The 19,622-nt window shown below is 42.1% G+C and overlaps 1 protein-coding gene across 1 annotated transcript; it reads left to right on the forward strand.

Moving 5' to 3' along the window:
- The first annotated feature begins 1,309 nt into the window (after window positions 1-1,309).
- Window positions 1,310-2,604, forward strand: DEFB121 (defensin beta 121). Its single transcript, XM_086335183.1, has 2 exons — window positions 1,310-1,364; window positions 2,477-2,604. Exons 1-2 carry the CDS (start codon window positions 1,310-1,312, stop codon window positions 2,602-2,604), a joined length of 183 nt encoding a protein of 60 aa, XP_086191309.1.
- Window positions 2,605-19,622: the final 17,018 nt, after the last annotated feature.

The raw sequence follows: 19,622 nt of genomic DNA on the forward strand, positions 1-19,622 counted from the left end.
ACTAATCCTTAGAAGTAAGCCACTTGTCAATAGAGCAACATTTCCTTTTTCATTCCTCTGCTGCCAAGGGTTGGGTCAGTTATTATGACGAATTTGTCATCATTGGCCTTATACAAAGCCTTTTCCTATTTATTTTACTGATTTATTGATTTTTACCCTCATAATCATGTGAAATCACAAACTTGAATCAAGATTGCCAGGAGAAAACAACCTCAGATGTGCAGATGATACCACTCTAATGGCAGAAAGTGAACAGGAACTAAAGAGCCTCTTGATGAGGGTGAAAGAAGAGAGTGAAAAAGCTGGCTTAAAACTCAACATTAAAAAACCTAAGATCATGGTATCCTTCCCATTATTTCATGGCAAATAGAAGGGGAAAAAGTGGAAGCCACAGAGACAGATTTTATTTTCCTGGGCTACAAAATCACTGTGGACAGTGATTGCAGCCACAAAATTAAAACACACTTGCTCCTTGGAAAGCAAGCTATGACAAACCTAAACAGTGTACTAAAAAGCAGAGTATCACTTTGCCGACAAATGTCCATATAGTCAAGGCTATGGTTTTTCCAGTAGTACATGTAAGCATCTTGTAGTGTATACAGAAGTTAAAATACATGTAAAACGTATATAATGCAATTAAAAAGTTACCTCAACAAAAGATTTGGGGAACAAGACACAGAAAGACAAATGCTGCATGATATAACTTCTTTGTAGAATCTAAAAATTTTTTTTTAAAAAGTCCAACTCACCCTGGAGAAGGAAATGGCAACCCACTCCAGTACTCTTGCCTGGAACATTCCATGGACTGAGAAGCCTGGTAGGCTACAGTCCATGGGGTCGCAAAGAGTCGGACACGACTGAGCAACTTCGATTCACTTAGGGTATACAAGGTTTTCACAAAAAACTGGTCGGGTTCCTTGGCTAAGAGGAGACTCTGCCTTGGGCCCGCTGGTGTAATAAACTGCACTCCACTAAAAAAAGAAAAAATAAAATAAATAAATAAAAAGTCCAACTCATAGAAACAGAGACTAGAATGGTGATTGCCAAACTCTGGGGGTGGAAGTGGTGGGACAAATATATATATGTATGGCTGGAAGAGCAGAAGAAGGTGGCGTGTCCAACAGCCATTCTACTACTGTGGTTGATTACATATCTGTCTGTCTAATCTTAAATGACTGTTCCCTTTCTGGTTCACTGATCATGGTTCTACCATGCTCATTGGGGCAATAAATACCAGTCTGGACTGCTCAGCATGGAGTCCTCTGACTGTCTTGCCAGCCTAGAAGCCTCCTATCTCTATCCATAATTCATGAAGTTCCTTCTGATTTTGACTATTACCCTGCTCCTGGCCCAGGTCACCCCAGGTAACCAGGATCTTTCCCAAGAGAAAGTGGGTCAGGGAACCTGATGCATATTTAGGGAATTCTGGTGGCTCTAATAGCTTGGGCTGGGAGAATGGCCTTGGGCAGGGAGAATGGCCTTTGGATATCTCACTAACCATATCTAGCATATCTCTCAAACTCAAAAGGGGAAGTTTGAGTTCCCTGGTGCTGATTTTTCAGTGGCATTAGTTGACCACTCTGACCTTCTCTCTACGGTTGGCTCTGGAGAAGCTGAACAAGATGATGGCAAAGACAGGGTGGGTACTTGGAGGGGAGAGACTTGGACACAGAGTATGGAGGAAATGGGAGTTTTCCCAAAAACATTCCTTGGGATAATTTGAATTTTGATGTATTGTTGCCTCTATGAAAACGGTTCCTTGATTTCTGATTGTTTGAGGATTCTGATTCTACTCTCTCAGGCAACCTCAATTTACCTGGGCTACTTGAGGTTGTACCAGAGAGCTGTTTCTAATTATCTTGACCTGTCAAGACCAGTGAAAAGCTCTGGAATGTTGTGGTAAAGAGTTTTATAGATGGCGAGCTGCAGTCCATGGGGTCGCAAAGGGTCAGACATGACCGAGAGAATGAACAACAACAAAGAAAACTTGCAGATGTTCTGACAGATGTATTTCAGATTCCTGTCCCTTTTCATTGATATGGTCAAAGAGGGTACCCAAAAGTAAAGGGAAAAGATGGTTAATTGACACCTGGGTACCTGTGTACCTTATAATGGGGGGAGGGGAATGAAACCCTACCTGGGTACCTTATAATATGGGAGAGATGAAACCCTGGAGAGAGGGGCCCTCTTGCCTCCCCAAAGGGAGCTGGTTGGGGTGGGGAAGCAGCCAAGTAGGTCCCAGGTCACTGAGTGGGGAGAATTTTGGAATTGTGACTGGGGACACAAGTGAGAAAAAAGAAAAGACAGTGACTATAATCTCCCTTAAACCTGGAGGATGCCTTAGGAGGGCTTTTTCTTCACATGTCCCCTTATTTCCCTATAACTGTCTTTTCTGTTGGTCTTTGGCCTCCCCCTTCCCCAACCTGCTGCTTATTTCTAGACTGATCCACCCCTCTCCTTTTCCTTTTAATTTCAGCCATGAAGTGTTGGAATAAGTTGGGAAGATGCAGAGAAACGTGTGAACAGAATGAAGTGTTCTATATAATGTGCAAGAATGAGGCTATGTGCTGTGTATCTCCCAAGCACCTGCCTGCCAGAAACTGAATCTTCAAACATAGCTGGAAGATGGAGATACATTTTTGTGGTCTGACACACCTTATCCAAACTTGAGTCTAACATCGTTGGACCCTATGGTTCTGGTAAATCATTCTTGCCTGTACTTTTGTGTCTGATGATTCTATTCAGTTATATTATATTTAGAAATAATAAATATATTATATTGTATATAATTTATATATATTATATTTAGAAATAAATAAGGAATGGAGTAAGGTGCGTATGGGTATTGTAGAGAACAGGATGGACCTGTTGGTAATAATTTCAGTCTTCTGCACGTCTCTTGGCCTGCTGGCCCACGGCTGGTCCCACATGATGTAAATAAGGAATGTTCATTCTATTCTCTGATTCTTGTTTTCTAGACCAGCACTGCCAACAGAACTTTCTGCATCAAAAGAATGGTTTCTTATTTGTGTTGTCCAACATGGTAACTACTAGCCACGTATGGCTATTAAGCAGTTGAAATGTGGCTAGTGTGACTGAGGAACTGAATTTTTAATTTTATCTATACTTCAATGTATATAGCCAACTATGGCTAGTGGTTATTGTATTGGACAGTGTAGCTTTAGAGTCTAGAGATATAAAGTAGAGACAGGCTGGGGGCTCAGCCTCAGGTATTTTAGGTGAAGTAAAGGAGGCCAGCTAGGATCTGCGAAGAACATAAGAACCCATTCTTAGCCTGCCGGTTCCCTTTCTATATTTTCATGGCCAAGGACTGCAACTCTCCCTTGATAATACTTGCAGTTCTGTCCTGTTTGGGACTCCAGGATTGTGTCATTCACCCTGGAGAGAGTTGATATCGGGCCCAATGTGGATTCCTGCTCCATCTCTTTCCTTCCCTTTCTCCCTGGTTGGCACTGCTTGCTACTGAACTTCTGGCCAGTCGTTTTCCAGGACCGAGTTGGAACTGAGACAACAAGGATTTTCCTGTCTCCAGCTCCATGATTTGGGTCATGGTCCAAGTAGCCCTAACCCATTGCTACTTATCTGGCTAATCAGAAAGAACTGATTTTTTATCCTGAGTCAGAAAATTCTATTCAGAGCTACCTGTCTACTATTCAGTCCCTTTATATGAGAACACTGAATCTGGCCTCGGCCTTTTGGCTTGATTCAGTCATCTCCAGCCTGCCTATTTGATGATTATCTCTAACCCTAGAGTCTAAGTATTACTGCTGCCGTCAGAGGATGAGCATTCGATTCAGGATCAGAAGGTCTGGCTTCAAATCCTTATCAGATGCTTCTGGGCAAACCATTCGATCCTCTCTAATTTATTTTCTCATCTATAAAACAAGCATTTATCTTACCCAAAGTATGGGGTTATTAGGAGGATTAAATAAAATAACAGGAAAGTGCCCAGTACAGAGTCTAACACACATTTGATTCCAATCTAGATTGATCTAACTCCTTAATTTTCTCCTTTTAGACTCTGCATAGAAATACCCTGCCTGTCAAAAATTAAGATCCACCTTCTCCAGTTTGTCCCAACTCCTACTTGCCAGAATGAATCAGTCTTAAAATTGAAATGAAGCCTTAACCTCACTACGTTTTCACTGACCATCTGAATCTCCTGATTTCACTTCCCTGTGTGCTCAGGTTGGAGATAATGATCTAGTCCTGTAGCAGTTCTTTTGCAGACAGTCTCAATACCCATGTTCCATGCTGCTTGAAATAGGTCCAGTCTAGCAGAATGCAACCACTTGTTTGGCTTCTCCATATGTATGTTTTATCAGCTGGTTATTTTTGAAGAAAATTATCTACCTGGCTTCAGTGATTTCATAGGAAATTCAGGGCCTCAAACCTCAAATAGCATTCAACTCTCCTACACCTAATTTATTCTTTTCTTCTAGGAAGCTTGGCTTCTCACTCTCTGAAATCACTATTCCATGATTGTTTTCTCTCTCCTCAATTTTCTACTACTTCCTCAACAACTCTTTCATCTTTTCTTGACTGCTGCTGCTGCTGCTAAGTCACTTCAGTTGTGTCAGACTCTGAGTGACCCCATGGACAGCAGCTCACCAGGCTCCTCTATCCCTGGGATTCTCCAGGCAAGAATACTGGAGTGGGTTGCCATTTCCTTCTCCAATGCATGCATGCATGCTAAGTCGCTTCAGTCATGTCTGACTCTGTGCAACGCTATGGACAGCAGCCCACCAGGCTCCTCTGTCCACGGGAGTCTCTAGGCAAGAATACTGGAGTGGGTTGCCATTTCCTTCTCCACTTTTCTTGAATAGATCTACCTATTCTTTCATTCAATTTTATAACTCCTGTCTTCCTTTTGGATAGAACAATTTTGCCTACTCCTGAGAAACCAACCCCTCCGCTTGTCCATATTCCTCCCTTCCCTACTCAAGGATTTCATTTTCAATTCTTCTCTTCACCTCCCTCTTCTCTTCTGGACCATTTATATCACTATACAAAGATGTTCTCATACCTCCCATCTTAAAACAAAACATCCCTTGGTCCCATTCAGGACTATGCCCCATTTCTTTGCAATTCTTCAAAGAAAAATTTCTCAAAATGCTGACTACCTTCACTTTCCTACTTCCTCATTTCCCATTCACTTTTCAAATGAATTCAATTTGGCTTTAACCTTGCCATTGAAACTTTTCTTGTAGAGGTCCTAACTATCACTGATGTTGTCAAACTCAACAGAGGCATCCCTATCTTCCTTTCATTGACTTCTAGGCAATATTTGACATCAGGGCCACTACCTGCTCATTGAAACGCTTTCTTCTCTTGATGTCTAAGTTACCGGATGCTTAGGTTGCCTTAAACTTGCCAAGCAACTTCCTTTCGGTCTTCTATGTAATCTCCTTCACTTCTGCCTAATTACAGGGCTTCTTTCTGTCCGCCCCCCCCCCCTCCCCGCACTGGGTGTTTTGAACACCTTCCGCGTGCTGATCACTTCCAAATTCATATCTCTGACCCCATTCTTTCTCAAACCTCTAGTTGATATATCTGCCTTCTTAAGTGACGTTTTCATTTGGATGCCTAATGTATCCTTTTGGTGAGGACCTCGCTTCACCAAGCCTTGTTATTACCCTATTATCTCCCTTTTCAGTAAATACTAACAATATGTACCCAGGTGCTCCAAACTAGAAGGCATCCTTGGTTCCTTACTTTGCTTCACTGCATTCAATTTATCAGCAAATCCTATGGCTCTACCCTAAAAATGTGTCTCAAGACCATCCATGTCTTTCCATCTAGTTCAAGCTATTATTAGCTTCTTTGCCTAGTTTTTCTTTTTTTGAAAAAAAAAAAAAAAACTTTATTTTATATTGGAGTATAGTTGATTAACAATGTTGTGACAGTTTCAGGGGAACTGCAAAGTGATTCAGATATATGTATTGTATTCTTTTCCCATTTAGGTTGTTACATGATATTGAGCAGAATTCCCTGTGCTGTACAGTAGGTTCATGTTGTTATCCATTTAAAATATAGCAGTGCATTCATGTCAATTCCAAACTCTCTAACTATCCCTCCCTCCACCCCTCACCTCTGGTAACCATAAGTCTGTGAGTGTGTTTCTGTTTTGTAAATAAGTTCATTTGTATTATTTCTTTTTAGATTCTGCATATAAGGATATCATACGATATTTCTCTTCCTCTGATTTCCTTCACTCAATATGACAACCTCTGGGCCCATCCATGTTGCTGCTAATGACATTCATTCTTTTAAACGGCTGAGTAATATTCCGTCATATATATGTACCACATCTTCTTTATCCATTCCTCTGAGAATGGACATTTAGGTTGCTTCCATGTCTTGGCTATTGTAAACAGTGCTACAACGAAGCCACTATTAATCTGAATTTCTACAATAGTATCCTAACTGATTTCTTGTTTAATCCCCTAATTAATTTTCTACACAACCAAAAGATAAATTATATCCTGTAACTGTTCTGTTTGGGCTTCCCTGGTGGCTCAGTGGTAAAGAATCCACTTGCCAATGCAGGAGACACTAGTTCTATCCCTGGGTTGGGAAGATCCCCTGCAGGAGGAAATGACAATCCACTCCAGTACTCTTACCTGGAAAATCCAATGGACAGAGGAGCCTGGTGGGCTACAGTCCATGGGATCACAAAATAGTCAGACATGACTTAGTGACTAAACAACAACTCTGTTCTGTTTTACTACAAACTATGGCTTCCTGTTTCCCGAAGAGTAAAATCTAAGCTCCTTGCTATAACTGGTGAGGCCCTGCCCAATCTGACTTTGCTTACCTCTCTGGCATCTTCCTTCCTCCTTACAATCAGGTCATTCTGGCCTCCTTTCTGTTCCCTCATGTCAACAATCTTTTTTCTGCCCTAGGGCCTTGCTGCATGCCATTCCTTCTGCCTAAGAAAGCTCTGCCTCTGATATGTGTGTAGTTGTGTTTTGGTCTCATCTTCCAGGCCTTACGTCTTTTCTTCTGGACAAACCCTATTTTCATATGAATAAACTGAAAAAAAAATTTTTTTTTAAGTATAAATTTATTTATTTTAATTGGAAGTTAATTACTTTACAATATTGTATTTGTTTTGCCATACATCAACATGAATCTGCCACAGGTATACACGTGTTCCCCATCCTGAACCCCCCTGCCTCCTCCCTCCCTATACCATCCCTCTGGGATTTAATAATCAGATTTCTTTTTAAAAAATTTAAAGACTCAGCAACAGTTTCTCATTCTTGAAAAGTGTCGATCTTCAGGAATCCTTCTCAGTTTGCCACAATCCTCACCTAAAGTTTCCCTGATGCAGAAGCTAAATATCAAGAGTGGTACTAAAAAACCCCAAATGATGACTCTGATATACCATGGTAGTTTCTTCCTTCACTTGTGTTACTTGCCTGTCCCCAAAGGCAACTGAACTCGGGGCTTTGAATTTGCAATAGATGTGTTTCTATGAAGTACTGGGGGAAATATAGTCTATAAATCAAACTACATCTGAATTGTATATAGTTTGCTATTCAGTGAAATCAACTGTAAGCATAAACAACCTCTTTTGTATATCAAATGAGCACACTTGATTATATTTCTATTGCCTTGACAAGAGCTACATCTTAGCGTGACATATAATTTTGAGAGCTTAATTTGACCTACTAAAATTTTATAAAAATGTCTTCCTTTTATTATTATGACATTTACTTTTGCACTTGGGATGCTTGAAATCAGAGTGACTGTTCTTTCTTTGCAAGTAATCTGTCTAACTTTCTTTTCCTGCATGGATAAGATCATATTTCTTATACAGTTTTTATTATTATTATTTTTTAAAAAATATAAATTTATTTATTTTAATTAGAGGTTAATTACTTTACAATATTGTATTGGTTTTGCCATACATCAACATGTTTTTTAAAATTTAGTTTTTAAATTTTATATTGAAAGGTAGTTGATTTACAATATTGTGTTAGCTTCAAATAAAACTATTCCTAAGACAAGTTAAAGATGGAGTAAATTAATTTTTGCCAGGGACATGGCAAGCTCATTATAGCTGTAGACCTAGACTTTTTCTTCTACCCTAGCAAGTTTTCCTTTTTGCATATAGCTTTAAAAAGAAGCTTTTACCACTACATAAATTTCATGTAAAGTTTATCCACGCTAAGTGGTATGGTTCAATGATTTTTGGTTTCAGAACGTTTCCATCATCTCCCAAATTTCCTTTGTAGTCATTTGCCATTAATCCCTGCTCCCACCCTCTGCTGCTGCTGCCAAGTCACTTCAGTCGTGTCTAACTCTGTGTGACCCCAAAGATGGCAGCCCAACAGGCTCCACTGTCCCTGGGATTCTCCAGGCACTAACACTGGAGTGGGTTGCCATTTCCTTCTCCAATGCATGAAAGTGAAAAGTGAAAGTGAAGTCGCTCAGTCGTGTCTGACTCCTAGTGACCCCATGGACTGCAGCCTACCAGGCTCCTCCGTCCATGGAATTTTCCAGGCAAGAGTACTGGAGTGGGCTGCCATTGCCTTCTCCCCCTCTAGCCCTAGCTAAACTTGAGCCAGGAATATACTTGCCCCAGTCGTGACCTCAGCCTTAGCCAGGTATTGGCCCTCCTTAAATCACTCATTACTGACATCATCACTCCCACCTGACCTGGGTGTTCAGGTCTTAAGTTTAAATATCATCCTTGATTATCATAGCTAACAAAGTTCTTCATGTCACTGCCATGTCTTTCTTAGCACTTCTCAAAAATCAGTGATTATTTTGTGCATTTACCCGTTTCTTGTCTATCAGGAGAATTTGGATTTCTTGTCAGTTTCACTCTTCGCTCCATCCGGAATGTAATAAATATTTGCCAACTCTATGAATATTTAAAGCCCAAGAAGGTCACCTTTTCACTTGAACAGGTATCCCCTCCCAAGTTCTCATGCTTTACCATCGTCTGAGATGTAAGCCTTTTGATGCTGCCCTCTTCACTTCTCACGTCAAGTCGGCACTCACAGCTTCTTGATTCTTCCTCCACAATATCTTTGTACAAATTCCACTCTCCCTCACTATTGTCAGGGCTGCCCTTTCACGTCAGTCTCTCATTAGCATCCTTTCTCCTCTTTTCTCCAGACCTTCTCTCCTGAGTTTTGCTGCTGATCTCTTACCTCCCTGCCAGGTCATATTGTGGCGTCCAACCTCACAGGGGTTCCTTGTTGAATAATAGAGCAATGTTTTCTCAACATATTTGATGATAAAACACCTTAAATTTATTATCGGATATAATGATTAGAGTTCATCAGAGACCAACTTAAGCAGAAAGAAAGGAAGGATAGCAGGAAGGAAAACATGGAACTCACAGAACTAACTGGAAGTGTAGACAATTGTACTTGGAAGGACAAAGGGGGTATGGGGAACAGAAAAAATGTACCAGGGTCCCGCCACCAGCATTGGTGTCCTGGGACTGGACACCAACATCAAATCTGCCTGAACTTCTCCCACAGTGGCTCTGCCTGCTGTGCATACATGAGTATTTTCTCCACTTTCTCTGTGGTTTGGATTTAGTTCTTTATGATTCAGATTTTTTTCATTGGAGCATCCAGTTGGCTGAGCCTGGGTTGTGTGTCTGCCTGCTAACTCCCCAGGTGGCACAAAATATTCGCCCTTACTACTTTCTGTAGCACTCAATCTTTCTCAAGATTGAGAACGGGGTAGGACGGGGCTGTCTGCTGTCACCCTGTTTGTTTAATCTATATGCTAAACACATCATGAGAAATGCCAGGCTGGATGAGTCACAAGCTGGAGTGAAGTTAGGCGGGAGAAACATCAACAACCTCAGATACGCGGATGATACCACTCTAATGGCAGAAAGCGAGGAGGAACTAAAGAGCCTTTTGATGAGGGTGAAGGAGGAGCGTGAAAGAGCTGGCTTAAAACTAAATATTAAAAAAACTAATATCATGGCATCTGGCCCCATTACTTCATGGCAAATAGAAGGGGAAAAGGTGGAAGTAGTAACAGATTTCCTCTTCTTGGGCTCTAAAATCACTGTGGATGGTGACTGCAGCCATGAAATCAGAAGACATTTGCTTCTTGGCAGGAAAGCTATGACAAATCTAGACAGTGTGTTGAAAAGCAGAGATGTTACTCTGCCGACAAATGTCCATATAGTCAAGGCTATGGTCTTTCCAGTGGTCACATATGGTTGGAGAGCTGGACTGTAAAGAAAACAGAATGCTGGAGAATTGATGTTTTCGAACTATGGTGCTGGAGAAGACTCCTGAGAGTCCCTTGGACAGCAAGGAGATCAAATTAGTCAATCTTTAGGAAATAAACCCTGGATACTCATTGGAAGGACTGATGCTGAGGCTGAATTTTGGTCATCTGATGCGAACAGCAAACTCATTGGAAAAGTCCCTGATGCTGGGAAAGATTGACGGCAGAAGGAGAAGAGGGTATCAGAGGATGAGATGGCTGGATGGCATCACCAATGCAATGGACATGAACTTGGGCAAACTTTGGGAGATGGCGAGGGACAGAGAGGCTTGGTGTGCTATAGTCCATGGGGCCACAAAGAGTCGGACACTACTGGGCAACTGAACAACAACAACAACTTTCTGTAGTAGAAGATCAGTCCTCCTTTCTGTCAAGATCCAGAGAATGGAGAATTATTCCCAGATGAAAAGGGATTCAGATGCTGAGTGTCCAAAGATGCGGCACCAAGCGGTCACTGCTAGGGACTATTATCCTCAACCCTTTCCTCTTACCTGGAGTGTTTTCTCTTCCACTTTGATCTTTCTGATTGCCAAGGCCAGGACAAGGGAGAGAAGAGGAAGGTGCCCAGAGTGCAACCTAGAAGGAGGCACTCACCATCAAGGTCGTGCAAGTGTCTCCTTATATGTTGCGCACTAGGCACCTCCTTCCCCTCACCCTAATCCCGACTTTGTCGATGGCATCCCACATTTCCCTTTTTCAGCACCCACCACACCTATACTTATGTTTGTTCAATGTTTGTCTTTATGATAGACTGTAATCTCCAGGATTGGAGAAGGAAATGGCAACCCACTCCAGTGTTCTTGCTTGGAGAACCCCAGGGACAGGGGAGCCTGGTGGGCTGCCATCTCTGGGGTTGCACAGAGTTGGACACGACTGAAGCGACTTAGCAGCAGCAGTAATCTCCAGGAAGACAGAGACCACAGCTGATTGATTTTCTGTCCCAGAAGAGAATTGGCATAAACTGGGGACTCAACCAATATTATTTTAGCAATTGTCTGACTTAATTACTTATACGTTTGGCTTAAAATAGACATTAGAAATGGCCTTGCAAGAAAATTCCTTCTTTTAGGCATAGCTTCATATTAGAATAGTGTAAGTGTCTGATATGAATAAACATGAAAGTGAAAGTGAAGTTGCTGAGTCATGTCTGACTCTTTGCGACCCCATGGACTGTAGCCTACCAGGCTCCTCAGTCCACGGAACTTTCCAGGCAAGAGTACTGGAGTGGGTTGCCATTTCCTTCTCCAGGGGATCTTCCCAACCCAGGGATGGAACCTGGGTCTCCCACACTGCAGGCAGATGCTTTACCGTCTGAGCCACCAGGGAAGCCCTGAATAAGCATGGAATGATACGAAAAATACATGTTGAGATAATAAGGCAAGATGCTTAACAGGAATGGGTGACACTGTCCGTTGCTGTCATACATTGGTCAATCCTTCTATTATTGCTGAGCAGATTGAAAGGTATGCTTTTGTGAGTCAAGTGACATCTTCTCTGAATATCCAGAGTTCTTGAGGACAGCATGCCTTTCCCTAAAAGAAACATTATTGCACATTAATGAGATTAGCGATATAAATGTATTAGAATTTTTAAACAAACATTGTGGCAGAGTGATAAATTAAGATTTTGATGTAGCAATTACCTGATAATTTATTTATCCATTTTCTTGAAGCGTCAGCAAAAAGAGTACAAATATAATTTTTTTTTCTGCCCAGTTATTGGAAGGAAAGCCAGGATACTTTGTGTTCCTCCTTTTTCACTGGAGAATTGAGTGTGTGTGTGTGTGTGTGTGTGTGTGAGTTTGTGTTCTGAAGCCAACCTTGTCTCTCCCTCTGCCCTCATCTTTGTTAGGGAGGCCTAGGTGCAAGATAACAGTTAGATTGGATTGTCTCAGAAGTGGGATGAAGACTTTGTCTTAGGGTCAAGAGAGGAAGAGAAGCCCATCATTTGGGGGTGTTGAATCTCCTTGACTGGGAGAAGAGATGGGATTTGGTTTCATGGGTGTTTGATAAAGTACTCCAAGGTGACAGGTACTCAGATGGGGTTGCCAGCATGGCAGGCAGAGGCTGTGGACCCAGCCACTAGGTTCGTGGTCCTGAGAGAGGCAGCAAAGGCCTCCAGGTTGGACTTGAGGTCAGTGGAGAAAGCCATGGTGGTGAGCAGTTCTCCAGCTGCCCAGTGAATAACTGGCAGAGTTCATCAGCAGTATCCTGAGCATGAGGAAAAGAGAAATGAACATCATCATCATGAAATAGGGATCAGGTCCTTCCTCATTTCCCAGAACCACGAGGAACAAGTGGAGAAGATCAGGAAACCCCAGTAACAACTGGCTCTGGACATCTCACTTACTTTGCAAGTGGTATCTTGGAGTGAAATTAAAAAAAAAAAGAAGTGCAGCATTTCCCAAGTCTTGAATGTAGTGGGGCATTCATAACTGGTATGTGACTATTAATATTTTAAAGAATTTTAGATTTTTTTTTTACTAGTATCTATTTCTTTTACAGAACATTGCTTGAAACGAGACACAGCTGGGGCTATCTTGCTGTAGGGGTTTCTCTAGCATCCACACCCTCTTTAGTAGCCCGCCTCCTAAACACACACTTTCATATGGCCTTGGCATTGGTATCACCTTTCTCTGAGCTACAAATGTTCACCTGGATACTTTACCTTCCTTGCTGGGGAAATGAGGAAATGATATAAATGTATGAGAGTGAGAAATGTCTGTAAAAGGTGGTGATTCTATGATTCTCATTTCTTTTACCTTTTTGTTATGTTATTAACAAGGTTGGTGGGAGGAATAAATGAGATCAGGTAAAAATACTTGCCCTGGGAACTTGATAATTGGTACTTCCCTCCTCCTCTCTACCGTGGGATTCAGGCTGTAGGAAGTGGGCAGTCCCTTTAAAACTTCAAAATGTAACTTGCAAAGATTTCAGGGGTGGGTGGTGCCAGTCTCAGAGCACTGGCCAGGCCGGAATGTACCCATGTGGGAGGCATTACAAAGGCCAAGGCTACAGTTTGTTCTGGTCTTGGCGGGTCCCAGTAATACCATACAATAATCGGGGTCTAAGTTGACTCTGACCAAAGCCAGCCTCTTTCCCTGTCTCCTGCCACCTTCTCCCACAGTGGCTTGAGCTTGGCCACCTCGACAGCCCCTGCTCCCTGTTCCTCCTCAGCCCCTTAGCCATGGCCCAGATTTCCCAGCTCAGCAGAAAAATCACCATGCAACTGTCACGGATGGAGTTCTAGGCCATGGCATTTGAAGATCTGAGAAGAAACACAGAAGCACATATATACTCAGAAGTACACAAACACTTGCCCACATACCAGTTACACATCTACACACAAACTGCAGGCAACTACAAACATTCTTGCACATCCAAATACTCATGTATACAAAATACAAACAACACATGCACAAAATAAACATAAAAGATATATTTGAGCATACACAGCTATTTTTAGATTTTATATGTGTACACATTGAAGTTGAAATTGTTAGTCACTCAATCTTGTCTGACTCTTCGTGACCCCATGGTCTGTAGCCCACCAGGCCCCTTTTCCACGGAATTCTTCAGGCAAGAATACTAGAGTGGGTTGCAACTTCTTTCTCCAGGGGATCTTACTGACCCAGGGATTGAACTTGCGTCTCCTGCACTGCAAGCAGATTCTTTACCACCTGAGCCACTTACAATATAAAAAAAATGTAATACATAAATGCAGACACCCAAATGTGAATATGCCATAGCAACTAAACCAACTCTTTCAATTTCTCCTTATCTCAGTCAAGGCCATTTCTCTGAATCATTGCAGAACTTCTTGGACAATCTGTGTATACAAGGATTCATAGGTGGCTTATGAAATATTGCAAAGAGGAAGGGCCTGGAATCTGGGTTGGAATCCTCTGATTTATTTCAGTAATCACAGCAAATACTGCAGTCACTAAATGTCAGGTGGTGTTCTAAGTGCTTTATAGTATTCACTCATTTGATCTTCATTAACAACCTTAAGAAAAAAATGCTATTACTAACCCACTGTATAGCTGAGGAAACAGGTACAGAGTTAATGAAAATTTCCAAGATGATGCAACCAAGAATCTAATTTCAGAATACAAGTTTGTCAACACTTTGCAATGTTGTCTCATTCAATGCTGAGTTCTGCAGCACTGAAATAAACCATCTTTTTCACTGACTGATATCATTGAGGATACAGAGTAAGGTGCTCAGCTCCTAACCCTGAGCCAAACCCAACCCCTGGCATCTCCATCACATAGCTGGATACTGCCCCCACATTCCCTCATCCTGAGCAGCTCCACTGCCCACTGAGCAAATCCTGCCAACACCTACAGCCAGTGACCTTAAGCACAGAGTCCATGGTGCTGCCCAAGTAGCTTTCAAAATCAAGCAACAGTCAACTCTGGAAAAAGAATGTACTTCTGAAGAATGACACAAAACATGTTCTTAGGCTGAAGCGACAACAGGTTTTCATATTTTTTGACTTTATCTTTGGCCTATGCCTTGCCGGGATTCCTAAGGATGTACAGTTTTCCTATTGGGCCTGTCCAGCCCTGGCCCTGCTCACAGGTTTTCCCTCTCAGACTCCGTCACACATGGTGGCTTCTCAAGACTATTCATTTCTATTCATTTTCTGCAAGTCCCATCTCTCCACCCCACCGAGGAATTTAGCTCCACTGTTACTGAGACTGTAGAAGCTGAACCCACTCAAGGTTCCCATTCCTTTCTCTCTCACCTCAAAACAAAGAAATTGGGACTTCCTTGGCTATCTAGTGGTTAAGAATCCGCCTGCTAATGCAGGGGACACAGGTTTGATCCCCGGTCTGGGAAAATCCCACGTGCCATGGAACAACAAAGCCCATGCTCTGCAGCAAGAGAAGACACTGCAGTGAGAAGCCCATGCACTGCAATGAAGAGTACCCCCTGCTCGTGGCAAATAGAGAAAGCCCATGTGCAGCGAGGCTGACCCAGTGCAGCCAAAAATAAATAAATAAATATTAAAAAGAAAAACAAAGAAATTGTAAGTAAAGTGTGTTATTACCAGTCATGCACTGCACTAAACACTGGATAGACATTTTTAACCACTTAAAGGACACAGCAAACCATCAGGTACATATGATTATCCTCCCCAAATTGGTTAAACAATTTGCCCATGCTCACTGCATCAGTTAGGGTTTTTAGCGAACGAAACTTTGACTATTTGGCAGCTCAGAGGATGCATGGAGTCAAGCTGAGAAAATGGTGGGGTAGATGGAGCCAAGGGGAAGAATCAGCCTTCAGACCCAGTAGTGAGGATAGAGCTGCTGTTGAACACCGTTGTTTGGGACCCTGAACTCCACTCCTTGTTACTATGCTTCCCTACTGACCAGGGCACTGGCTTTCATTGTGGGTGGGTTCTTTTGCTAAGATAAGCCCTCCACTGTTACCGCTTCCTGGAATCCCAAGCACTCGATTCAAAGAACAGAAAGGGAATCTAACTGGCTGAGCCTAGGCCACGTGCTCACACCTCAGCTGCAAGAGAGGCAGGAAAACAAGTATTTGAACAATGGGAGGTGACACTGTCCCTCCACAAGACCGCTATGGTGACAGGATTCCCTCCAAATGGGAAGATGAGACAAGATGAGACTGTCATGAACGGTAGACAAGACAAAAAACCCCAAACAGACAAATCTTTACAGTAGTCACATAGAGAGCAGCTCACAGAGGTGGATTTGAATTTAGGTTTGTTTGACAAAAAAAGGGCTTCCCTGATTGCTCAACTGGTAAAGAATCCACCTGCAATGCAGGAGACCCTGGTTCGATTCCTGGATTGGGAAGATCTGCTGGAGAAGGATAGGCTACCCACTTCAGTATTCTTGGGCTTCCCTTGTGGCTCAGCTGGTAAAGAATCCACCTGTAATGCGGGAGACTTGGGTTCGATCTCTGGGTTGGGAAGATCCCCCGGAGAAGAGGAAGGCTACTCACTCCTATATTCTGGCCGGGACAATGCCATGGACTTCAGTCCATGGGGTCACAAAGAGTTGGACACAAACTGAGTGACTTTCACTTTCACTTTTGACATAAAAGTTTCGGGTTTTAAGAGCAATGCTATGAAGTCATTCTATAAACCCCCTTTCTTTCAAAAGAAAGAAAAGTCTGTTAAGGTCCAGTGTTTTTATCTAATTCTTTGACTCCATTCCCTTTGGCTTGTCTAGAATTTTTCTCCACCAGAAACCCTGTTTTCTTTCGTATTTTCAATATCTCTTGCTATACAGTGTATTTCACCTCAGCTTAAAAAATGATACATTTCCCACTCTTTACAAATATCTTCCCCTTGATCTGGACCCTTTTGGAGAGAGTTCTGAGTTTGAATCCTGACTGCCTCAGTGGCCCTGGTTTATTCATGTTATCCCCCGAGCCATGGCTTCATCCATAGTCATACATACCTTTTCCTTGAAAGGATTAACCCCAGATGATATTTAATACATAGTTGATGGTATTCTTATAAACAGTGGTTCCATCACGGCTGGGGGTGGGAAAGGGTAGTAACTACAAATGGGTGTGAGGGATATTTTGGGGGTGATGGAAATTTTCAAGATTCGACTATAGTGACAGAGGTACAGCTCTGCATAATTCATTGCTTTGTACACTTAATGAGTGGATTTTATGGCATGTAAATTATACTTCAATAAACCTGTTATAAAATAAGGAGAGTCACAAGAAAGTGACCCTCATTTCTCTGATCTCACCTGTGCCTACTTTCTGTAGAAGCTCTTCAAATTTTTCTAGGCAAGAATCACTAGAGGTTTCCTTTTGACTGGCTTCCTCACTTAGAAGGGACCCTTGCTATTCCAAGTCTGAAGAAACAATGGGAGACCAGGTTGTGGATAGAAGTACTATAACTGGGAGCCAGTCAGATCTGAGTTCAAATCCTGAAATCCCCATTTGGTCAGAGTTGGGCAAATTGCTTGTGCTTCTGTACTTTAGTGTCCAAGCTAGAACAACGAGGCAGGAACTCTATTGGTGTTGTGAGGATGAAGTGAGACTATACTTGTGAAATACTTGTCACCAACCTAGCAGAGTGAAAGTGAAAGTTGCTCAGTTGTACCCGACTCTTTGTGACCCCATGGACTATATAGTCCGTGGAATTCTCCAGGCCAGAATACTAGAGTGGGTAGCCATTCCCTTCTCCAGGGGATCTTCCCAACCCAGGGCTCGAACCCAGGTCTCCCGCATTGCAGGAGGATTCTTTACTGTCTGAGCTACCAGGGAAGCCCAACCTAGCAGAGGGTCAGTGCTAATTAGCTGGTTATTGTGGCCACTCCCATAGCTTGGGAGAGAGTGTCTTCTCTGAGGGCTCCAACTTTCAGTGGTGTTTTCCTTCTCTCATACCTTTTATGTGAATCAGTTATGCATATATATGTATCCACTCTTTTTAAGATTCTATCCACATATAGGTCATTGCCGAATATTTAGTAGAGTTGCCTGTGCTACGCAGTAGGTTCTTATTAGTTATCTAGTTTATAACAGTGTATAGTATCTTAAAGGGTCCAGCTCTTATTCAGCTTCTTCTGAAGCTTGACTGAAGGGGCACAGTCCACATGCTTTCTCTACTCTCTAGAATGACTCGAGTTGCCTCCCCTTTAGATTATTTCTTATAACCTTATTCAATGTGTAAGATATTTACTCAGTCTACAACATTTTTGAAGCACCTGCAATGTGCTAAGTGTGTCCGAAATTGCTAGCTCTTCTCTAGTATCTGTCTTCCCCTTCTTCTTAGTAAGACAACCCCTGAACTTCAGCTAGCCATGGTTGCCCAGAATAAAGAAACTATTTCCAGCCTACCGTCCAGCTAGATATATCTGTTTGAATGAACTCTGGCCAATTGACTGGAATGGAAGTGATGTGTGCAGATTTTGGGTGGGATCCTTAAAGGAAAAATGGTGCACTTCATTTCCTTCTTTCTCTTCTTCCTGAGAACCAGAGGATCAAATGAAGCTGCCTGATAGGAATGGCACAGCATCAAATCAGAAGGAATCTTGTGCCCTACTTTTAATGGCATGGTTTTTAGTCACTAAGTCGTGTCCAACTCTTTTGACCCCTTGAACTGTAGCCCACCAGGCTCCTTTGTCAGTGGGATTTCCCAGACAAGAATACTAGAGTGGGTTGCCATTTCCTTCTCCAGGGGATCTTCCCAACCCAGGGATTCAACCCAGGTCTCATGCATTGCAGCCTGGCTCTTTACCAATTGAGCTGCCAAGGAAGCCCTTGCTTTTAGTGATGAAGCTTTTTACATAAGAAAGAAATTTCTTTTATATAAGACAGAAATCAATGTCTGTCTCTTAGAATTACTGTTTGGGGAGATAATGTATTTAAACAGTTGAATTAATATCCTGATTAATACACCAGGTGATATTATTATGGGCACTGGAGTCACAAAGCAAATTTCTGACATTCTAATGGGAGAGGCAAAGATTAATCATGTAGAATAAATTGAAAAGGAACAAGTGACTATATGAAGGTCACAAAACAAGTTATTATGATACAGAGTGACTGTGTGTGTGGGAGTACCCTTAATCTAAGGTGACCAGGAAAAGCCTCTCTGAGAAGTGACATTTAATATGAGACTGAATGGTGAACAGGAGCCAGTCTGAAGGAAGAACTTTATAGGAAGAGCAAGTTATAAATGCTAAGGGTCTGAGCTGAGAATGAGATTGGCAAGTTCAAGGTTCAGAAAGACATACACGTGTGAATTTTCTGTTAGAAAGTTGAGAATAAGAATTTTTTAAAAATTAAATATTTGACTTAGGGACACAGGGCAGGGGGTGGGGAGTAAGGAGAGTGTGGGATGCATGAAGAGAGTAACATGGAAACATACATTACCATGTGTACAATAGATAGCCAATAGGAATTTGCTGTATGACTCAGGGAACACAAATTGGGGCTCTGTAACAACCTAGAGGGGTGGGATGCAGGGGGAAGTGGGAGGGATGTTCAAGAGGGAGGGGACACATGTATACCTATGGCTGATTCATGTTGATATGAAACCAACATGATACTGTAAAGCAATTATCCTTCAATTAAAAACAAATAAATTTAATTAAAAAAGGAAAAAAATTAAATGTGTCTTGATATGCATTAATTGATTAATCCCTTTGTGGATCTCAAAAGGCCAAACGGCTTTAATTTGCCTGTCTCCTTACTAGGAGAGAAAAGCCCTTTTGGCACGGATGCTGGCCGGTTTCCCACGCTCTCGTCTCGTTCTTTGCTGCAGAATCTGCTACACATTGTCCTTCGGCTTGTTTGATCTGATATAAATCCTCTTCTGCTGTA

The sequence above is a fragment of the Bos grunniens genome, chromosome 13, assembly GCF_055505025.1.
Source record: "Bos grunniens cultivar Pamir isolate PY7600 chromosome 13, Bosgru_T2T1.0, whole genome shotgun sequence".
Taxonomy (NCBI): domain Eukaryota; kingdom Metazoa; phylum Chordata; class Mammalia; order Artiodactyla; family Bovidae; genus Bos; species Bos grunniens.